Source organism: Papilio polytes, unplaced genomic scaffold, assembly GCF_000836215.1.
Source record: "Papilio polytes unplaced genomic scaffold, Ppol_1.0 DF823510.1, whole genome shotgun sequence".
Taxonomy (NCBI): domain Eukaryota; kingdom Metazoa; phylum Arthropoda; class Insecta; order Lepidoptera; family Papilionidae; genus Papilio; species Papilio polytes.
Window position 1 is genome coordinate 109,700 of NW_013525694.1, and position 24,436 is coordinate 134,135.

The window sequence follows — 24,436 nt, forward strand, 5'->3', positions numbered from 1 at the left end:
GTATGAACAGCTTCATACAATCCCATACGTTCTATTTTGACACATAGTTACCGCCTAGCGTTTTCGCGTCCGTGCGAACGCTCGCTTACTAATCTTACTTCTTACTAGAGCTACTAATATTAGATGGATGGATGTTTGTTAGTGTTTGTAGTCTAAACGGCTGAAAGGATTTTGATGAAATTTGGTATAGATGTAGAGGATAGTCTGGAAGAACACATAGGCTCCTCACTATTGTTTTTTTTATTCCACGCGGATGAAGTCACGGGCAATAGTTCACATTATATAAATGTATTGTGTTTTACTAGATTTAATTTATCGCATATATTAGCTTGATTAGTTTAAAGAAAAAAATCAAAATAATCATGAAATTCGGTTAACTTAATTCTTTTGATTTTTAAGGTATTTATGGGTACTAAAGTAACTAACTTTATTACTAAACATAATTTAGGACGAGTAATACACATGTATGTATGTCTTATTATACCTACTTTTAGTTACTTGATGTGTTCATAAAATATGCAAGATGAGATATTTTCTGGCTCACGACGCATTTGTCCCGCTGACAAAGATTGATGATATAAACTGTTTCGTTTACGTCACATAAATCTACTGTCATTATATCGCAAACGATTTACAAAATAAAATAAAAAAATACATCTTACATTATTTACGGTGTAATTTTTTAAAACTTTAGAGCGCTATTTCGCATGCATGGTGACAAAGATTTCCAATTCACGCATGGCTGGATACGAGAAACGTTTTGATTACTCATTAAGGCCCGCATGCTCTATGCTTAAACCAGAAAGTGTTAAGACTGAATGTGGATGGGTATAAAAGTAGAAGACCGAAGAAAGTATGGATGGATTTTGCGAAAGAGCTGCTTAAGAAGGGTGTGAATTCAGATATGACGGCTGATAGAAATGTATGGAGGAGCAGCACATACATATTATTCCGACCCCCTAGAACTCGAATGTAAGGATAAGGGCAAGTTGATGATAATTAAGGCCCACATACATTGTGCGATATTTCTTACATGTCCTCACCGCGTAAAATTTTAAACCGCCCAATCTATTTCATTACTGATTTTGCGAGGACTCCAACGTCTTGAACCTGAAGTTACGTCCTTCTTGATGCCGTGGAACCGTGGAACGTTAATAAATTATATTAATAAAATATAGCCTATTTTACTCATAGATAAATCACCTTTCTCATAGTGGAACAATTTTTAAAATCGGTTTTGTAGTTTTTGCGTGAATCAAATACATAAAAAATCTAAAAATACAAAAGTGCATATCTTTTTTCTTTCTTTTAATATTAGTATAGATTAATTAAACCTGTATAATAATACAAGTGTAATTTTTAAAGTATGCGAAGAAATCTTTTACAATTCATTTGATATTTGGTGACCCCATTAAATTACATTCGAGTGATAAAAAAATCAATAAAACAGTCACGAGCAAAAATAATAAAGTGAAGTTACGAGCCGGCTCGTATTAAAGGAATCATTATTATTGCTTGAAACAGTTATACTTTAGACGTTTGGGATATATTTTTGTATTAACGATTATTTGATTCCCGGAAGAATCTTTCACGGTCTTGATTCTTAGAAATTGGTGACCTTTTTGCCTCATACTTTTGACCTACGGTAACTATAATTACCTTTATCATTCTAACTAGTTCTAGCTAGTTTTGTGAATAGAAAATTATAAAATCTCAAGATTGAAAAGATTTTTGAGAAGTTTGAAAATGTAATAAATGAAGATTCATTCATTTATTTGATTTTCAGACGTCAAAATTTCAGCGTCTTTTACGATCAGTTATAAAAGGGTATCCGAATATTTCACATCTTTCAACATTGAAAATGACAGAATTAAACCTGTCGTAAAGTTTTTAAGTCTGTGTTCTATTACAACGGAACGACTTAATTGAAACCCCGTCATAATCTATCTTTATACATGAAATCTATCCTAACTCCGCACATATATATTAAAAGACGTGTTAAAAATTTGACCTTACTAAATATAAAAGCTCTTTCGATAATTGTCTGGAATTTTTATATATTTTTTTTAGAATAGTTAGAGATTAACCTAAAGTATTTATTATATACTATTGTTATAAATTTTTTATAAAAAGACCAAGATAGACTGATATGGAGAAATTTACTGGACATGGCCTAGGCCCACCCGCGGCTGTAGTGCTTTTAATTATGATGATGATGATGATGATGATGATGATGATGATGATGATGACGATTGTTAAGTTAAAAGGTTCGCCGAATTCTATATACTTATTTAAATTATTTCCCTTAAAAATTCTATAAGAAATATATAAATTAATTTAAAATTCTAAATCCCTAAAGACTTAAGGTAATAACTCAAAAACGACTTGTCTGTAGACATTTAATTAAAGAACACTTTTCGTAAATAAATAAATAATATTTTTCCTACTAGCCTCTTGTTCGTCGATTTTCCCATAATTCGTAATAAATCAATCGCTATCCATAGGCTCTTAGTATTGAGACAGAAATTGTCTTTCTACAGTTCTTTCGGCAATAGAAACCCACGTTAATATGTATTTGCTTGTCTACTGAACCTGAAAAGAACTTCACGCACAAAGCAATATTATCTTTGCATATGGCTCAGTGTTATGAAACATGGAGAAAATCCGTGAGAAGTGAAAACCTATCGACGCAGAATGTACATGGGTTCGACATGAATTTGAATAATGGCCGCCATTTTTATTATTTCTATTCGAAGTTTTTACATTTGTACAGTTTTTAAAACACAGGAAAACAATGGATTTTTATTGAATAACATAATTAAATCGTAGAAATGTTTTACAAGAAAATGAATAACGATTAATTATAAAATCACAAGTCCGCTTCGCGTGTTCCATTTTGATTATTATGATCGACCCAAGTATAGTTTTCTTTATATAATCTAGAAAATTAATCGTATTAGTTAATTAACACAGACTCGAGATAGGGGAAATATTTAATAACGCAGGCAATAAAGGTTATTAACAAACTAGCTGTTGCTCGCGACTTCTCCTGTGTAAAATAAAAAAAACATCTTATTTCTTACTAATATTAGAAATGCGAAACTTTAGACGGATGGATGGATGTTTGTTAGAGTTTATAGCCTAGACGGCTGAACGGTTCTCGATGAAATTTGGCACAGATGTAGAGTCTGGAAGAATAGATGGGCTACTTACTTTTGTTTTTTTTTTTTAATTCCATGCGGACGGAGTCGCGGGAGTAAGCTAGTAATCTATATTACTAACTTATAACGTAGCTTCTTAACGGTAAAAGATTTTTTTAAAATCGACCCAGTAGTTTTTAAATCATTTCAATACATACAAAAATTCAAATACAGATGTACGCAAAAACCATAAGCATTATTGTTAGTTTACAGAAACAATGTCTGTAATCCGATGCGGACCGTGAGTTTGTGTCGTTCTTTTTTTTGCGTGACATATCCACATACGTGTAATGGAACGTGACACACGGCTCCTGGAGCTGATAACAATATCAATCACAGAAGATAAATGTTGTGGAAATCCTCATAAAATATAATTCAATCAACAAACAAAGTCAGCATTTTTTCTTCTAATTTGATGCTTAATATTTTGACATCCTTTGTTTATTCTTTAAAAAATCTATGCGTTTTGTGTGCACGACTTTTCTGCTACATTCGTGTACACTAGTGAGTTTTATAAATCTTTTTAAAAAAGTCATAGTATTATTTCCAACGCTGCCAGTCTCAGCAATGCATTTGCGGATTTTATAACCGCTCCCTTGAGTTCGCGCGTCATGAGTGAAACTCGTCTAGTTCACAGAGTACACAAACATATTTACAAAGAGACGTGCTGAAGTTTTAAGTCTGTATGCAAAGCATGTTAGATTTTGGAAGCTTAGTCGCTGAGGGAAACTATATCGGTTCCTGTTCTTTGTTGAAAAGAACGTAAGTCCCAGTAGCGTCTTTTGTTACTCACTAAGAGATTCAAAAATATAGTGGAAGCATAGTTGACACTTTATTTGAAACATTTACAAACAAATAATTCATACACTAAAAAGCTTCTCTGCGTGTCAAATTGCGATGTTACCGTACAAAGAAGTTAGCGGTGAAAAAAATGTTGTTCTCTATGTCCACTCTATATATTTCTTAAATGTCTTTGGTCTTAAAGAAGTTTAAGTTAAACCCATTATACGTTTTTTTCCCTAGTCTGGTTGATGATTCTTTTTCGAAACAAAAGACACAGATTAGAAAAAAATGAATTTAGTTATATTACATTTTTTATATTAAAGTTTAACTAACCTCAAACAGAATCCTGATAATTGCAATTTTTGTACCTTTTTCTGATTAAAAAAATATATTTCGTTCGAAATAATGTAACGCACTCCGCTCTCAATTTAATCTGACGCCTTCCAAGATTTTATAGATACTTTCCTCGTTCACGTTGATAAAATATTTCAGAAAATATTCTAGAAAATGGTACGAGAAAATTAATATTTTTTGTCGGAAATCTAAGTAAATTACCTCCTATCAACGGAATTGAGAATTTGAGGATACATTGTTTTGATTTTTTCTGGAAGAAATCACATAGTAAGTATAGTTAAAAACAAATGCTACATTTATGTCAATTTTTTTATTTCGAAAACAATAGTAATAGTAATAATAGATAATTTGGCTTGTGTTTGAAGAAATGTTCGTTTTTTAAGTGAAGGTAAAATCTTCGATATCGGCCGTTTTCAATTGTTTTACACCAATACCCACGATGTGTCGGTTTTTCATTTAACACACGAAGAAGGAACATCTTTATTCAAATAAAAACAGCCAAACGTATCGAAGTAAATTGGATCTGTTATAACTTATGTATGGAAACCAAACACTTGTATCATATTTGACTGTTTTATTGAGTACTTGAATACATTTATATAACTGAACGAACTCTTCTTACGTCTACTCAAAGCGTTTTTATGACATAAATAATGTTTCTTATTGGTAACAAACACTTTCAATAAAAGATGAAACATATTTTATCCGCAATATATCAGTAAAGTAATTGATATGCGTATATAAGTAGGCGCTGGCATGTCATAGAATTAATAAAACAAAGTACAATAAGATATAGTATAACAAATAATCGAAATATCAACATAATAACGTATGAACGTTGCTGTGATCGTAATGGGTAGTAAATAAATGTCTTCGACTGTAAACTAATTAAAACATCAACGGACTAGAGGCGTATATCTCAACTCTTCATGAAACTTAGAACGAAGCCTGACGAAAATCTCAGATCAAGTATTTTCGTTTTAAGTTTTCTCGTTTGACAGAGAACATTATCAAGTCGAATGTTTTCCAAAGTTTTTCAAACTTTATACTTTACCCTAAAGTTGGGAGAACTGCTTCGTCATAATAAATCAGCTTTCGAAGGTAATAAAGAAGTTATAGTGTGCATTATTACGAACAGTAAGTTTGTCGTTTAGTATTGCCCCAGCAAACTCCTCTTAGCGTGTTCATTATTAAACCAGCTACACAGTTTCGCTTTTTTTACATTTATAGTTCTATTTTTCAATTAAAACTCCAGGCAGTTTTAAGTCTTCTCAATACGTATTAGATAGAGAAGAAAAGTTGAGAATATTAGTCTTCAAAAAATGTTCAGCTCACTTTATGAATTGACTAGCTTTCGCCCGCGACTCCGCCCACGTGGAATTAAAAAAACAAAAGTGAGTATCCTATATGTTCTTACAGACTATCTCTACATCTATACCAAATTTCATCGAAATCCGTTCAGCCATTTAGGCTACAAACTCTAACATCCATCCATCTAAACTTTCGCATTTATAATATTAGTATGAAAGTATGATTGCACTAAATCATTATTTTAATTAGTTATAAGAAAACCTTAGCACACTCCTTGACTTATATCGAAAATAAATCAAAATGCGTTAAGGTTTAAATTAAATTTACTCAATGATATTAATTAATTTTGAAGAGAAGCAATAAAATATAATCCCTGAAATTAATTTAGATTATTGGAACCCTTTCGCTATACCAGTGTAGAAAACGGATCAAATGACGTAATTTCATAAACTCCATTATTGTTTTACGATTTATATTGCTATTATAATTTCTTAACTATGCTTTGGGTTCTTTAAAACATTTTTCTGAACTGTCTCAATTTAGTCAACGGATTTCCACTTTTTGTATACTATGGTTTTATATATATACCTACTAGCGCCCGCGACTCCGTCCGCGTGGAATTAAAAAAACCAAAAATGAGTATCTTATGTGTTCTTCCAGACTATCTCTACATTTATACCAAATTTCATCGAGTTCCGTTCTGCTGTTTAGGCTACAAACTCTAACAAACATCCATCCATCTAAACTTTCGCATTTATAATATTAGCAAGAAGTAAGATTAAAACTAGAAATCAAGCCATTATCATACAGTTTAAAAACAAAAAAGGATATATGTTACCGTAGTATAAAGCTCGCATACAAATGTATTGCGCGTCTGGAATACTTGGAAGTTTATTTTGGAAAAACTTGTTCCTTTACCCTTTAAAGTAGATTATACAGAACGTGACTTGAAAGTGAACTAATTTGAATGCAATATGTTGGGATGATTTCCTTGAAATAAATTCGGCTTCCCTTTATAAAAAACGGACTTGGTATATTAATAAGTATGTAAGAAAGCTTAAAAACAATAAAGACTAATTAGTAAGCTAATAACATCATGTAAAACTATTTAACTACACTGTAATCTTTGACTCCAAATATTTAACAAAAAAAATGGGACCCACCTGCAAGCAATGCCTTTCGGATTATAATAGAATTTTCAAAATCGGTCCACCGGGGGCGGAGTTTTGACGTAACACACAAAAATAAAATACAGAAGAATTAAATACCTACTTCTTTTGGGAAGTCGTTTTAAAACATGTCAAATAAAACGTCATCAACTTGCTCTTATCCCTTATGAAGGGTCGGCACAGTATGTGCTGCTCTTCCATACATCTCTATCAGCCGTCATATCTGAATCCACTCCTTTCTTAAGCATATCCTCTTTCACACAATCCATCCATACTTTCTTCGGTCTTCCTCTTTCTATGTAGCCATCCACATTCATTCTTAACACTATCTGGTTTATGTAAAATAAAACGTGTTAAAAATAATATTGTGTAAATATTTCAACCATAATTTACCTATAAATTCGAGAGACCTCTGAAATAATACAATTTGACAGCGTAAATCCCAATATTTATGAGGCTAATTTATTTTGTTATTAAATGATCAAATTTCGCAATAGAATTTCTAAGCAATTTACATTTAATAAATGTTGAAATATTACGTTTTAATAGTATAATTATTTTACCGGAAAAGGTGTGCCTATTTAGCTTCTAAACAATTTAAGTATTGTTCGTTATAAGTTAACTTTTTATTTTGTAGTAGGTCCTAAATATAAAAAAATTAGCTAATGTTTGATTAAGAACTTTTGTTTATCTATACTAATATTATTAAGAGAAAAGATTTGGATTTTTGTATGTATATAACTAAAAAACTACTGAGCCGATTTCAAAAATTCTTTCACCGTTAGAAAGGTAATTTATCTGTGGTAGCATTTTTATTATTTTTAATAACACGCGGACGAAGTCGCCAGCTACAACCTTTAAACAATTAAATAAGTAGTTCTAGATTTGATCCCGTTTTTGTTAAGTGTCAAATGCAACCAAAAATCACGTCGGCCATAATTAAAAGTCATTTATTATATATTTTAATTCATATAAAATTAACAATAATAGGCATTACAAAGTCCATAGTTATTATGTCATATTATGAACGTTGTACAATGCTTTACTTTACTTTGTCCAGAGAAGTTACAAAGTCTTAAAATTAATAACTACCACAAACTTTCGTAAACTTTGGCAATTCAAATTTACTACAAGTGGTAATGTTCCTATTCAAATATACGAAGGCAGTTTTGATCACAAACTTATGATGAACAGGCTATTTTCTATGTTTATGACCGACCAAAAGTATTTTAAGATTCGTTAATAGTTTGACCTGTAAATAAAAACTTTTATACATAAATTGGTTATTCGTAATTTTGTAAATATATTTTTTTTACTTTTAAATGTATTTTAATATAAATGGATTAATTATTTCATCGATCAAATCTAACATTTTCTTATTAATTTAAATTTACATCTTATCTTACTTCTAACTAGTCTTCCTTCCTAATCCTAATATTATAAATGCGAAAGTTTAGATGGATGGATGGATGGATGTTTGTTAGAGTTGGTAGCCTCAACGGCTCAACGAATCTCGATGAAATTTGGCATAGTCGTAAAGGATAGTCTGGAAGAATACATAGGCCACTTTTGTTTTTTTAATTCCACGCGGACAGTATCGCGGGCAAAAGCTAGGATTTAAAATTATCAAACAAAATTTTTATTGTGTTATTACGAATATGTGTAATGGAATAAGTATGAAATAAACATATCTTATCCTTAGAAATAATATTGTGATCACTGTTTTATTACTATATTAATTCAGGTTTCCAGTAAAATGAATTATTATAAGACAATGTTGCAAATTTAACAATATACTTTGTCCACAATATACCTTTTGCATTGTGGAAATTCTATTTATTGCATTAAGAGTCAGACAGGCAAGGAGGTAAATTAAACAAGTTTAAAATATCGCAGTTAAGTTGTAGAGTAAATACATTTTGTTGTACATTTTCCGAGAACAAAGCGAAATTGAAACTTAACTTAGTAAGTTCTAAGATATTCTGTACACTTATTTTATAATTTACACTTGTAGACAAAGCAAGTTTTTATACTTAAAAAATAAAACAAAATTCTTACATTTATTTCTTCCTTTTGCTTTCTAAATTATTAAAAAAATTTAATCATATGGATTACCAAATAAAAAACGTAATAATCTCTTACACCCGTAACGCAGTGGAGTAAGCAGAGGTTACGAATACCCATTTAGGATAGTTTTGACACTTTTATTGCTTGTACATATGTGACCCATTTGTCGATTATCATTATTCAGGCTTTATTTCATTATTTTTGGTTATATTTCCTAGAATTAAAATGAAATGAAGAATAAACAAGGTAAAGAATTGAAACATTTAAATCTTTTCAGATCCGCAGATTTGTATTCACCTAAACTTATCCAAATATTCCCGCGCCACACGCTCGGTACGTGCAAAATACGACCAATTTATTCACTATTTTATTGAAAAAGGGGAAAGGGTAATAATTTCCACCTTTCTACTATCTTTTTATCGTGAACTGAGGTAAGATTTACCCAGTTTCTATTCATAGATACGTAAGAGAAAATATAACGTTAGAGGTCTATTTTTTTTCACAAATATATACTAATGTAACAAAGCTCTTTATTATTTAGGATGTCAGCAATCCCATCGTATTTTTGAAAAATTCTTATCTATACTTCTATACTATCATAATAAAGCGTAAACACACACTTCTTTGTTGCCTAAGATGTCAGCAATTACAGCATATTTGTGAATAATTATTTCTTTAATGAAAAGCCCTACACTTACGTCACGCTATAGGCTATATATTTTCACGCCATTATACTTTGGAGGTAAATATATTGGATGAAAAACCACAATGAGGGAAAGAGACCATAAGTTGGTGCCAACATCAAGGAAGCAAGATTGTCAAGTTTTGTCATGTCATTTTGACATTTATATTGATAATTTGACATGTGTAAAAAATAAAATAAAATTTTCATAATTTCATGCGGTTGAAGCCGCAGGGGACAGCTAGTTTTTAATAAAAAGCCTTACTTACGGCATGCTTCAGGCTTCATTTTAACGCTATTTAATTTAGGGGATGAATAATTTGGAAAAAATAGACAGGCGTAAAATGCGGATTCGTGTGGATGAAGCCGCACGGGAACAGCTAATTAGAGATACTTATTTTACTGGTAGCAAGTAACTAAATTTGTACCGTATTAAAGTAATTAAGAGTTCACACAGTTAATAAAGCAGATTTTTTTAACTTTTTAATTTAATTATAAATTACAAAAATTTATGAAAGGAAGGTTACATGGTATGTTTTTTTCAAGGCTCAGTACTCTTTTGACGGGGACGCTAATTACAGATTGTACAAGATAAACAGGGGTCTAGTAAAAAAAGATGGCTGCGAACAACTGATAAGGTCGGCAAAAAAAATCTCTTTTGTCCTCGTTTAAAAAAGTTAAAACCCAAAAACAATTTAACATTCTCTTTGAAGTTTTTTTTAAACGAATTTAGAAAATATGTGAAATACATTTTTTGTGATTATTTGATACGTTTGAGCCATAATGAAATCGTACTAATATTATGCATGGAAAAGCTTAGATGGATGGATAATTGTTAGAGTTTGCCGCATAAACGGCTCAACCAATCTCGTCGAAAACCATAGACGTAGAGCAGTTTGGAAGATCACTTTGATTACCTATTTATGTTTCACTAGCTTACGCCCGCGCCTCCGCCCGCGTGCAAACAAAAAAAACAAAAGTGAGTGAGCTTATGTGTTCTTCCAGACTATCCTCTACATCTATACCAAATCATTTAGGCTACAATCAACAAAAATCCATCTAAACTTTCGCATTTATAATATTAGTATGAAGTATGATTTATTTTCACGCGGACGAAATCGCGAGCGAAAGCTGGTTTAACATAAATCAACTTGGTTATGGTTTAACCCTGATGTATAAAATTAACATCGGATGATGTATTACAAATTTAATATATTACAAACAACACATAATAAATCCTTGACAAAGTTTATTACGTACTGTTTTGTAACCTACTCACATATCTATTTTATTTCTTACTTCTTGACAGTAAATTTATTACAACGATCTACACTCATTTTTAATACAAACTAAATTATAAAGATTATTGGATTTACAGACCTCTGTTAACCAACTAGACGTGTCAGCAGGCGCTTTTTGGGGAACTTCAATCGTTGCCTGATCACGCATGTTGCGTCGACATACAATTTTCATTAATTGATCCTTGTCGGATAAAATAATACTAACCAATTAAGGGTATGCAACTCATCTGCAATTGCGGATGTTAATGGGCAGCGGTCGCTTTCCATTTCGATGGATTTAGCTGGCCGCTTGCTCGTTGGCCACCTCATATTATAAAAAAAACCTAAACAACATATATCTATACTAATATTATAAAGAGGAAAGATTGGTACATTTGGATTTTTGTATGTATTCAGGCAAAAACTACTGGACCGATTATAAAAAATCTTTCACCATTAGAAAGATGGTTTATGTGTAACATAGGCTAATTTTTTTTAAGTTCACGCGCGCGGATTCGACAGCAACAGCTAGTTAACAACATAATGCATACACAGGACTTGCTATTTTTAGATAGATAAGCGTACGGGCTCCTTCGAAGTTCTATTTCCCACTATTGGAGCATTGAAAACTCCGCTCCAATAATCTTTATCCACTTCGCTTACTCTAAATACGAGTATGATTTCGTATTTTTCACTTAAATATAGAATTTCAGAGTTAGGAAATAGGATAGAACCGACGTATTGGAATATTTCATAATATCATCAATTATTTGTATGGTATAAACTCTGTTATACAAAATTGTTTTCAAGTTATTGAATACATTGTTATTTTTTATTAGGTGACTCTTTTGTCTAGAACAAAACCGAATAAAGTTATTACATTTTTCATTGTCCTGTTCGATATTTCACAAAGCTTTATACAGATTTAATGATGCATGCGACTATTGGAACCGGCCAGTATCTCTGTTTAGAGTAAGTAAAAAGTATTTAAATAAATTGACTAATTACGTATTGTGAAAGAAAGTGATAAAATTACACCTTTTTATGATTTCTATGATCGATAATATCAGAACGAAATGATGAGAATTTTTCTTGTATTTAAGGTCAAAATAAGTAAAGATTTTTTTTAATTAGTTGAGACTGACTTGCGTAATCTCTATCGATATTATTTTCTGCATAAAGATACCTAACGAAGTGTATACCTCCTATAAACTGCGTGCATAAATTAAATATGCGATTAAAAATAAATAGTAACAGCATATTTGTATACTTTAAGAGCTTTTCAATCTTTGTAACAGCTTAGATTAACAGTAATAAGTGTCTCAGTCAAAGTCTTGTCGAATCTCGGGCCAAATCAATCAACTGCCACCTTAATTTGAAAGCCAAACAAGCACCTGTTACTAAATTACGATCTATCAATAACATTGTATAGCTAATAATTCTATTTGAAATAGGATCATTTGTTACCTCTTCCTTCCTACCTACCTTTTAGATAAATATTTAACAAATAATTTATACTAAAAAAGCATATAAATTGTATATTTAAGTCGATTGCTATAAGTTAAAATGTTTACAAATAATGTGCCATTTCAAGTATATCTATAAATGCTTATTATTAGAAAATCAGAGATGCTTTTGAAAAACTAAATTTGAAAGTACTAAGAAAGTGTTAGTTTTAGCAGATATACATCAATAGAGTCACGATTTATTTGTTATCGCGTTACGTAATTGTCACCGCTAGCGGCTGAGCTAACTCGGTCGCAGCGAGGACGCGAGGACATCCGAGCTGAACGAGCGTCGCGCTGGCTGCACGCCGCAATCTGTGTACTTTAATTTTATTAAAAAAAAACGTCATTCCAAATTTAAAAAATGCAGTTTTTGATAGTTTTTACTTTTCTGTGCGTGGTTGTATGTGGACAGGACTGCAGAGTTCGTGGACAATGGGTATGATTTTTTTTTGTAAATTAAAAATAGAGAGAATTATTAAATTAACTATTTTCATTTAATGTACATTGTTTTAGTCTAATTAGTGACAATCGAGATAAGACTTATGGTTGACTACACAATATGGAATGAAGTCAAATTGTTTCTAACCGAACCCTGGACAACCGACCCAAATTGGATTTGATTTTGCAAATAACCAATAGAATATTATCGATGAGAACCGAAACTCGAGTCGAATAACGATTTTGTTGGCAATTGTACATTTTATATTCCTTTTCTAATTTAACAAACTAAAACTCCATAAGGCAAAATAACTATATATTTATATTTATTGCCAATTACTAAAGGAAAATGGTAAAAAATAAGGAAACATGTCGTCAGTACAATCAAAATTCCACATATTAGATAACGATCTCTGCAGTTTTCCTCGATGACAAACGATTGCAACAAAGATTTTCCAACATTTAATTTTTTTACATAATTTTCTTGATATTTAAATAACTACAATGTGTATTTCCGCTTACGAATAAAGCTTTATATTAAATAACATTTGATTTCCAATTTCAGTGCGCAGACCATGAATATTGTTGCGGTGGATGTTGTTTTGATAACATATGTTATGACAGTAAGTATTATTTCATACGTTAGCTCGATGAAATTTAAATTAAATTACCCGAGTGTATAAAAGTAAAGATCATATATTAAGGTAATTAAATAACGAGATCTGGCAACATTATTTTCTATTAATTCATATTATTATCAGCTTACAGATCCTGCCTGGCGCCCTTCGACGTTTGCAAAGACTACCCCTGCAGGGGCGAGGAGAATTGTTTTGTTTACAAGCCTCCAGAATGTCGCGGCTGTGAGCCTCTACCTTTATGCAGACTGGAAGAGCCTTAACGAAATTACTACGTTCATAACCTGCAATGGAATTCGCATCATTTTTCATAATCCACCTTCAATGCTTCTAATAAGAAATCAGGAGTATGAAAATAAATCGATGAGTGTGAAGATCGAAGATATGAGAACAAGGACATAAGAACACTTCAACAGTCCATAGGATCACGGACAATTAAGTTATTGTACTAAATAATCAAATTACAGCCGGAGATGTCAACCTGTCACCTTATCTTGAATTGTCACAAACTAAATTTTGGCTTCCAGAACATCACATTTCCATTCACGTAAAACGTCGCCTAATGGATGAACAAAGTGCCCCAATTGTATATTCTGACGCCGCTCTGATATTAAAGTGGAAAGTGATGTTATTATGGCAAGTTATACTATTTGTTAGGACTCGGTATTCTTATTTCGATACTGCCGCCGTTTTAAGAGGCATCTCAGACATTAAAGGGCTTTCCCACCAAATTAGAAATCTAACGTGTAAAATATGTGATGGAAATATCGGATTTTGTCCCATTATTTGAAAGTGGCGTCATTTTTTAAGCTACCGGCGCCTTAATATACAACTATAACAATACATGGGACTAACCAAGCCGTACTCTCAGATTTATCACCAGTTTCGTTTGACATTTCGAGACGTGGCTTTTGTCTTTTCAAGGACAAATTGCGATTATACATAAGATATTTTTACGGGAATCTGGTCTAAAACTAATGTATTACTTGAATTCCTTTGGAGGAATTTACTGTTATACATAAATTCGAGAGAATGTTTTGGCGCTTGAGTGCAATAAGACATATTTCCTCAATGTTTAAATTTCAAAAAATGGGCTAAGAAAGTGCTATGTCCAGACACTACAAAATCGAAGTTGTTTACTAAATATCTAAAACTACACTGTTTGCAGAACTTGAATCGGCACTTAACGCGCATTTAATATTTAAGGCTTTGGCAATGAATCGAACCATAGCAAGTATAATTACTATAGCAATGTAAACAATATACAAATTCCTGTTCATGTCTTTCCATCTTGTAAATAAGTTTCTATGAAAACGAAATAACTTCATCGGAGAACGTTCTGGAAAATAGAACAACAAAAATCTCTTAAAACCAGCCGTCACTTTCACTAAAGGCACAGTTCTAAGACTCTTAGACGATAAATCTCTATGTTGAAGAGGTAAAATTGAGAAAATATAGTGCGGAAGGTACCCTTTTAATGTTCGATAAATCGCAAAAGTTTGTATTCCTTCTACTTGAACCTTTACTTTACCTTTGTTTTTTATCGCTTTTCTTGTGTTGTTAATGTTATAGTACAATTAAAAAAAACAGACGAGCCGAGTTTATTAATAAAAAATGTTTTCGAATACAATCTCCTTCAAACTACCAAAGTATTTTGGTAATTTAATTTTTTTTTCATTCCAAGCGATAGCGATCAAAGTGACACAGAATCAACTAAAGTTAATACAATAATAAGCACTATCAAAACTATTTATTTCAAAAAGAAAATCGAAGTTTTTCAATGATTTTCCGCATCAAGAGCTGAAAGCTATAATTTCAGTAAGCAGATAATTATTAGGTCACATTTTTGCGGTTAAAAGCTGTGTTTGTTTCTCTATACGATTATCACGACACTGATGTACCAACCACATGACCGCAAATGCAATATCGAACAGATTTAAACAACCATGGTTTGGTGAACACTCATCTATACATATAATAAAATTGGAGCGTCTGTTTGTGATATAAAAAATCCAGATTTCGGAAAGATGATGTATTTGCGCTGCTGATAACAAAAATTGCATTTAAATTTTTTTTGTCTTTCTGTCCGCTAGCCGCGTTTGTTCCGGGTATTCTATGAAATGGCTGGGCCGATTTCAACCAGACTTTCACTTAAGGGTAGCTGACATAGGCATATTATATGCTACTTTTTTATCTTAATATTGCGTGGACGAAGTCGCGGGAAAATGCTAGTTTATACATAAATTAAAACAGACGGTTTCCATTACGTGCTGTCACAGCAATTATCATAATAATTGTTAGAGACGTCCTTCAAACGAACTTGTCTCTCGAAAGGCCCATAGACATTGTTAAAATACGACATAATTGTCCTCAAAAGCATTTCCATGTACACGAAAACTATTTGCTAAAATCTGCTCTTTTAATGACTTAATCTTGCTTAGAGGGACCTTCGTAATGTTTGTTTGCGTTTACTACAGTGTCACGTAATTATTTTCTGTTAATTTTGCTAATGCTGCTTGAATAAAAACCCCACAAGAGATTCCAGGGCATAAACCTGTAACAGCAATCTACTGGCTGGATTTGATGGAAACAATGCCACAATCTCATAGAAAATGTTTGAATAAATGTTGGTAGTTATATCTTTCGTAATTAAGGTCCAATTATTTTCTGTCCTTTAATGTTTTAGGTGTAAAATAGACGTCGAAACTTGTACAGAAACAGTGATTTAAAAAAAACTGAAAAATACATAAATCCAATTGTCTTTTTTATATCTGCACTCATGAAAATGATGTTATCTCATTTCATGCCCCTCTTATACATATCTTACCTAAACCATCTTTTTCTTTTCGTATAATCCCCGTATCATTCCGTTAAAAATGTCATACCGTCAATGTCTCCGGCAGCTGCTATATTATAAAGAAGACTTAAGCATAACTCGTCGAATCGTCACTCTAAAGAAATTGTAATTCATCAAAATTACGATATTAGGTACTTTTTTATTAAGAGTTGATTTTCAAAATAATGTGCGAATCACTATTATTTAGAGAAAAACCTTAAACAGCGGTTATTTCCAAAGAATGAAAGTTATATTAAAATAGCGTTTTTTGCACTGATCATTTAGATAAAAAAAGTGTAGTGCATTAAAAAAAAGAATTACATTTAATCAGCTGGTAAAAGCCCTTGCTGTATTAATTTTTGCCTCTTGGCTTCTTCTTTAGCGAGCCTCTCAGCCTCCTTCCTCTCCTCTTCCTCCTTCTCTTCTTGAGCCTTCTGTATTGCCATTGCCGCTAACGTCTTTTGGTCTAATTTAAAGAAGTTTATTGGTTCTTTAAAGAATTTCTGATCAGCATTGTTCATAAGCTCGATAAATTTAACATAATTAAATTTACCATCTAACGGAGTGAATGTTTTATTTTTCGTCGCCACTTTTATAAAGTCGACAAATTCAATTTCAAGCAAAGGTTCACCCCAAACCATTAGTTCCTCTTTTAGTAAATTTAAATCTGTAAAACCAGTCTCTTCATCATCGTGTCCTATAGTTGCCATGGCTTTGGTGACTGCTAATTCAAAATCATCACCCATATTAATTTTAGCTTCTATCATGAAAAGCCACTCGAAATACTCGACCGTATCCACGAACTCGTCTTCTAGAAATTTCTCGTACAGAAATTTGATTTCCGCGCCTTTCGGATTAAATCCAAGTTTCCTTAACATTATCGGGATTTCTGGCAACTTTACCTGAGTATACGAAAAATTTATTGCAAGGTAATCTTACTATTATAAATGTGAAAGTTTAGATGGATAGATGGATATTTGTTAGAGTTTGTAGCCTAAACGGCTGAATGGATCTCGATAAAATTTAGCACAGATGTAGCGGATAGTTTGGAAGAACATAGGCTACTTACTTTTCTTTTTTTAATTACACGTGGAAGGAGTCGGAAGCGACTGTTAGTCGGAAGAAATGCAAGATCTATACAATCAACAACAATCATCTGATCTATAAGTTTTTATACCGGTTTTCTAAATAACTAAGTATGGGGAACCAGGAACCGAGCGCCTGTAAGTTTGCTTGCGTTGACTATCAGTACAAGACACCACTAAATTTGAGATTTAAACTAACCTTTTAACAACTATTGCAAGTACCTTATCAATATTATCTTCATCATGCGCTTTGAAAACTTCCTTAAATCTTGCTAAATCCTCTGGAGAAAAACAAGCTGGAGGAGGGGGTATTTTTTTCGGCTTTGGAGGAGGGCCCATTACTAATTTTGGTGGTTCCTTCTTTTGTTCTTTACCTATTTGAAAATGTTTATATTGCATTCATTTAAGACTGACTTGTGATGGAAGTCAATCATGACACGATGAAATTACAAAACTCTTACTCATAATGAGTAAAATACAGGAAATTTATTACTGTTAAATAAACAGCTTAAAAATGGACATTTGCATTCTGAAAAGCTTACCTTTCTTGGGCTTGGGTGGCATTGTTCTTAATCTACAACGGATTAATAGAAAACAAATAATAAAGTCCAAAAATATAAATTAGAAAATCATATTGAGTAATTTGGACAATACAAAATGACATATTGAAAATGACATTAAAGATAATAATACCGTTTTAAAATATTAGAGTCAAAATCACAGGGAAAACTCTGTGTAAATGAAATCATGTATAACAATTTGATTTTACATAGTGAAAATCATTATGTGAACCGCTCAAAGTTACAAAATAGCAACTAACCGCAAACACAGGCCTTCAAATCGTAAACAACTGATCTGGAAAATGGTATATAAGGAGTTTCCTTACCAATTGTACTGAGACCACCGTAAAAAGGACTCTGGTACATCTACAAGCAAACGTTATTGCGTGCCTAACTAAAATAGCGGTGTTTTCGATCTGCACCGCTCTTTAATTCGATTGTTCGCACCATAACGTCTCATTTGTTGAATGCGATTGCGAAATTATTGCGCGGAAGGGACAATAAAAGCCTACGAATTGGTCTGTAAGTTCGTAAAGCGTACGAAATCATCCACTATCATTATACTTTCAATCAAAAACGTGAACTGACTGTGACTGTGTGTGTAAAAATATACTTAGAAAATTACACGTGTAAGTTTACTTTTAAATGAAAGGTGTGTTTTTTTCTCTTATAATAAAATGGCGCGAAATACGCTAGCACAGACAAAAGCAGTATTAAAGTTTGTCTGCTTTTTATGTCGTTTTTCATATTTCTATAAGTTCTATTTCACCTTATTTATAATAAATAAATAATCATATCGTTCTTGATTAACGAAGAAAACTAAAAGTAAAGTTACTAAAACCTAAAATATATGTTACCGATTTCCGAACGCTCGAACGCTGTCCAAGAAAAGACGCCAAGTTTGACATTACGTTCCATTAAATGTTTGGTTTTATAGTCACATTTATATCAAAATAGTTAATATTTATACTGTAAAACAGAAAATTAATTTAATAAGATCAAAATGGTTGCACGCATAGCAGGAGTATTTGATGAAAAGTTAACGGAAGCAATAGCAAATTCTAAGATATTAGTTGTGGGCGCCGGTGGTATAGGTTGTGAAATTTTAAAAAATCTCGTTTTGACCGGCTTCCCACAGATTGAAATTGTGGGTAGATTTTTATATATTTTACCATGTATTTCAATGTACTGTTATTTAATACAAATACGCATTTCAGATCGACCTTGACACCATCGACGTAAGCAACCTAAATCGTCAATTTTTATTCCATAAGGAACATGTTGGCAAGTCGAAGGCACAAGTTGCTAAGGATAGCGCTTTAAGTTTTAACCCTAATGTGAACATCGTTGCACATCACGACAGTGTTATTAGGTTGGTACATATTTTATTTGTGTTGCAAAATCCATTGCTGTTACAAAAGAGTTGCTACTGGGAAGCGTATGTCTTAATCCTTTAACAAAGTCAATTGAACACAGATTTGCTACTTTTGGTCATTTGTATCAATTGTGGAACATATTATTAACAACTGTGTATGTTTACATTTTCAGTAATGACTATAGTGTGAGCTACTTTAAACAATTCAACATTGTAATGAATGCTCTCGACAATCGGGTAGCTCGTAATCATGTGAACAGAATGTGCCTTGCAGCCAATGTGCCTCTTATTGAAACGGGAACAGCAGGTTATGCTGGACAGGTAAACATTAATGATAACTTACAATGGAGGTTGCGAAGTTAATACAAAAAATTTGGAAATGAAACTAATACTTACTAAGATGGAAATTACATTCCTATCCAATAATATGTTTATTTATATTAGCTTTAATGAGTATAAAATACTGTATTTATTAATAACATTGACTAATCAAAGTTTTATCAAATCAAAATTTACATGATACTTCCTTAGTTTGATGTTGATCAGTTGCCGTCTAGTCACCTTTTGTTTTATTTTTCAAAAATAAAAATTATCCACTAGTTTTAAGTAGTAGTAGTAGAGTAGTTTATGCTTGAATAGTGCACAAAAAATTCAGTTATAAAAAGGAGAATTTTGCTATTTTGACATACATAGGCTTAATAATAGAACCTACATAAAAATGATAAATGAAAAAATGTTGTTCTTCAAGATTCTAAATAATTATTACTACAATAACTGATGTTTCCAGGTGGAGCTGATTAAAAAAGGTCTTACACAATGTTACGAATGCCAACCAAAGGCACCTCAGAAAACATTCCCCGGATGCACAATCCGTAACACTCCATCTGAACCGATACATTGCATAGTGTGGGCTAAGCATTTATTCAATCAGTTATTTGGTGAAGAAGACCCTGATCAAGATGTAAGTCCGGACACCGAGGACCCTGAAGCAGCGGGAACTGCCGGCAAAACAGCCTTATCATCACAGCAATCTGAATCCGGTAATGTTGAAAGGAAAAGTACACGAACATGGGCAGCGGAAACTAATTATAACGCAGAGAAATTATTTACGAAGTTATTCGGTGATGATATCAAGTATTTGCTGTCAATGGAAAACCTTTGGAAGAAACGTAGGCCACCTACTCCACTTTCTTGGGACAATTTGCCAGGAAAAGGTGATGCCCCAAAACAACATTCAGGGCTACCCGACCAGAGAGTGTGGTCTGTACATGAGTGCGCTGAGGTAATAATTATTTATTCACACATTTTACTAAGAAATCTTCCTGATATTATAAAGGCGAAAGTTTAGATGGATGGTTGTTTGTTAGAGAGAACTGCTGAATGGATCTCAATGAAATTTAGCATAGACGTATAGGATAAGAACACATAGGCAACTATGTTTTTTGTTTTTTCCATATGGATGGAGTTGCAGTTGAAAGCTATAACTTATGTTCTGAGCCAAAACATTTCACTTAAGTGACGCTTACAACTTGTAAGACGTCAAAATTTGTATGGAATTTAGTCTTTAAGTATGGCTTTATTTTTGTTCTAGTATTCAGCTGTTATTATTAAAAACTGTTTAGATTAAGTTAATTTCCTCATAAGATATGATTAAAAATGTATGCTCATGATTAGATATAGACATTTAAATCAGCTCTGAATCGGCTCAAAAGATTAGTTCATTTAGCCCTGAATTGCTGAGTTGTAGCTCAACAACTAAATTGGCAGATCACACGGGTAGTAGTAGTAGGGGCTACGGTTTACGCAACTCCACGACTGGCGCGTATTTTGCGTACGAACAGGACCTGGATTACTCCAGCCAACCTAGCTCTCCAAAGAACCCCAGCAAACCCTTTATGTTGCTGGTGATCTCAGCGAACCGAGATACCTAACCCTGTATTCAGTCACTGCTGGGCAGTGTTGTATGATCACAGGGGTTTTAGTTGAGGCTAAAATCCAATTTCGACCTGATACTATTTAGAGGTGTCCAATTGTATTTGTATGTCTACATAGATTATTCGGATAGGAACATGATTGAATATTTGATTAAGCGGACCAACCAGAAATATTCTTGCTATTCTAAAAAGATTTTTTTGTCATTTAAATGTTTTTACACAGGTATTTGCGGCAAGTTGCCAAGTGTTGCAAACTGAACTGAAAGGACGTCCCGAAGGTGATCACCTCGTTTGGGACAAGGATGATAAAAGTGCTATGGACTTTGTGACCGCTTGCGCTAACATACGCGCATACATATTCAGCATACCACTTAAGTCACGATTTGAAGTTAAATGTAAGTAATCTACACTATTACTTAGGGAAAGCTCCGAGCCCCTCAGTGGGGACTCATTTGAGCTGGTGATGAGGATGAATCTATACTATTCATACTTCCATACTAATATTATGAGGAAGTATTTATATTTTTGGATATTTGTATTTATTGAAATAACTTAAAAACGAGTGGGCCGATTTCAACAATTTTTTTAACATTAAATAACCTATGTTATCAGTGAGTAACATAAGTGATATTTAATATATTGTAATATCACGCGGACGAAGTCGCGAGCAACAGCTAGTTATATGTAAAAGGATAACGAATGAAATAAAAAGGATTGTGTACTTTTTTAAACAAATCTTATAAATCTCGTAAGGTTGGATTTGTGTGGAATTTACCATATACCATACAAAAACGCCTCCCTGACGACGTCATAACTTTTCATTCGTAAAATCTCTCGTTCATTACGTAAATATGTATGTTTATCTTGGCTTTTCTTTTGAACGAAACTATAAAATAGTTCAGGGGAGCAGTTAAATGTAAAGAAACAGATGTTTTTCACAAAACTCAATACAATGTCTGACTTTTACTATTGCAAAGATAGATTTAATTGCAACAGTAAATTATTTTCGTGTAAGCAAACAGGTTTCTTGTTTTTCGTTTGCGAATTTATTTAGGATTCACATTGAAAAATCTATGCTTATCTGTACTAATATTATAAAGAGGAAAGATTTGTATTTTTGTATGTATTGAAATAACTCAAAAACTATTGGGCTTATTACAAAAATTATTTCACCGTTAGATAGGTAATTTATCGGTGAATAACATAGGGTTTATTTTTTAATTTCACGCGGGCGAAGTCGAGAGCAACAGCTAGTCTCATATATCTTAAATACTAAATTTATACATTTATTTATAGCAATGGCGGGTAATATAATTCCTGCAATAGCAACAGCTAACGCTATCGTCGCCGGACTTGCAGTTTTACGTGCACAAGGAATACTGAAAGGAGAAATTGAATCGTGCACTAGCGTTTATCTAAGACCAAAGGTTAACCATCGAGGACAACTATTTGTACCGGAAAGGAGTAAGGAGAAATTATAATTATATTTAAACATGTATTGTTAGAGAACATTGACCTATGCCTCCAAATGAACTAATTCCCGATGAAGCTCCTATATAAATTATTGTGTTTTAAACGCAAATTTTACAAGACAAATTTTTAAATATTGATACTATTCAAAATATACATATACTATTCATAAGATACAAAAATCTATAGACCTTATTTCTAATGTTACTTTCACATTTACGAAGTAATTTGTATTTACCACGTTAAAAGACAAAACACAGTTCAAATCACTGAATCGTAGCTAGTGATACTCTATATATGAGCTATTGATGTAATTATTTTCTCCTTTACTTTGTTTTATCAACAAATAGTAAATATGTTATTAATTTTGAATCCATTTTCAGCTTTAACAGCACCTAATCCGAAATGTTACGTTTGCGCACCCAAACCGGAGGTTGCACTCGTTTGCAACTTGAAACAGTTAACCCTTAAAGATCTGACAGCGGCTTTCAAAGAGGGTTTGAACATGCAGGCCCCTGATGCCACAGTCGAAGGCAAAGGCCTTGTTGTCCTATCATCTGAACCTGGAGAAACTGATCATAACAATCAAAAGACTCTCGAAGAGATTGGACTGAATGATGGTTGTGCTTTACTCGTCGATGATTTCCTACAGAATTACGAAGTAAGAGTGAGACTTCAGCAAGAGGATGATGAGAATTCGTGGCGTTTGGTTACTGATACAGATGCTCCGATGCCAGGGCCAAAAGATGAACCAGCGAATGGTTCCAACGGTGCTGATGAACCGAAACCAGGTCCATCTCGTACTCATGACAGCGATAGTGACATGGAAATTATTGATGAAGATGATAACGGTGAACCCGTGGAAAAACCACCGAAGCGTCGGCGCAAAGAGATGTCTGACGAAATCGTTGAACTATGTTAGTTAATGCACATTTTTGTAGATTTAATGTGAACAATTCATGTTTGAATAAAAAAATACTTTTACATTTAAGTGGAATCCATATAAACTCTGGTGATTAATCTCTAAAAACTATTTAAGTAACTGTTTTTGAGAAATGTATTTTCAGTGTTAAATGAGCCAAAAAAAAATAAAAACAAAAAAAGAGCAAGAATTTGTAAAAATATAGCTATTGTTAGAGTCAATTACTTAAGTTGATTTTTAAATATAAGGATATCTCTTTAATTCTGAAAATTGAAATGACAGTCTTGTCGTAAACTTTTTACGTTACATATACTGCCCTGGCCCCTTCGGAAGGTCGGCACAGTATGTGCTGTTCTTCCATACATTTCTATCGGCCATCTTATCTAAATTCACTCCCTTCTTTTTTTCTTTTTCACTCAAACCATCCATATTTCAGTCTTCCTCTACCTTTGTATCCATTCACATACCATCTACTTGCTTGTTTATGTCATCTCTTCGATATTGTCCATACAATGCTAACCTTTTGCTTCTCAATTTCAATGCTGGCCGTTTTTTTTTCTTCAAACTTCCTCAAATATGTTCTTAACTTTATCCCCTGTACCACCACACATCCATCTTATACATATCTCTGCCACATTCAATCTCTCATCTGTAACTCTTAAAGATCCAATGTTCAAAATCATAAAATTTTCTATGTTCTATGAATAATTTTATGACTGCTAATAAAAGTCACCCATATGTTTTATATAAACCTTTTGAGAAACAAAACATTATTTCGCATGTTTGCTGAAATCATAATTTCTATGTTATATCCAAAACTTTTGACT

The 24,436-nt window shown here is 32.5% G+C and overlaps 2 protein-coding genes across 3 annotated transcripts; one reads left to right on the forward strand and one right to left on the reverse strand.

Annotated features, from left to right (window-relative positions):
* Positions 1-16,514: 16,514 nt before the first annotated feature.
* LOC106104575 (calmodulin-2-like) lies at positions 16,515-18,492 on the reverse strand. Of its 2 annotated transcripts, none has more exons than XM_013284650.1 (3): positions 18,235-18,492; positions 17,571-17,722; positions 16,515-17,165 (listed from the first exon to the last, which is right to left on the reverse strand). In XM_013284650.1, exons 1-3 carry the CDS (start codon positions 18,272-18,274, stop codon positions 16,587-16,589), a joined length of 771 nt encoding a protein of 256 aa, XP_013140104.1. In that variant the 5' UTR covers positions 18,275-18,492; the 3' UTR covers positions 16,515-16,586. The 2 variants fall into 2 exon arrangements, with proteins under 2 accessions (XP_013140104.1, XP_013140105.1); XM_013284651.1 differs by lacking the exon at positions 18,235-18,492 and adding an exon at positions 17,891-18,012.
* Positions 18,493-18,801: 309 nt separating this feature from the next.
* On the forward strand, positions 18,802-23,811 carry LOC106104662 (SUMO-activating enzyme subunit 2). Its single transcript, XM_013284783.1, has 7 exons — positions 18,802-19,055; positions 19,126-19,280; positions 19,457-19,604; positions 20,071-20,565; positions 21,441-21,612; positions 22,514-22,681; positions 23,071-23,811. Exons 1-7 carry the CDS (start codon positions 18,912-18,914, stop codon positions 23,607-23,609), a joined length of 1,821 nt encoding a protein of 606 aa, XP_013140237.1. The 5' UTR covers positions 18,802-18,911; the 3' UTR covers positions 23,610-23,811.
* Positions 23,812-24,436: the final 625 nt, after the last annotated feature.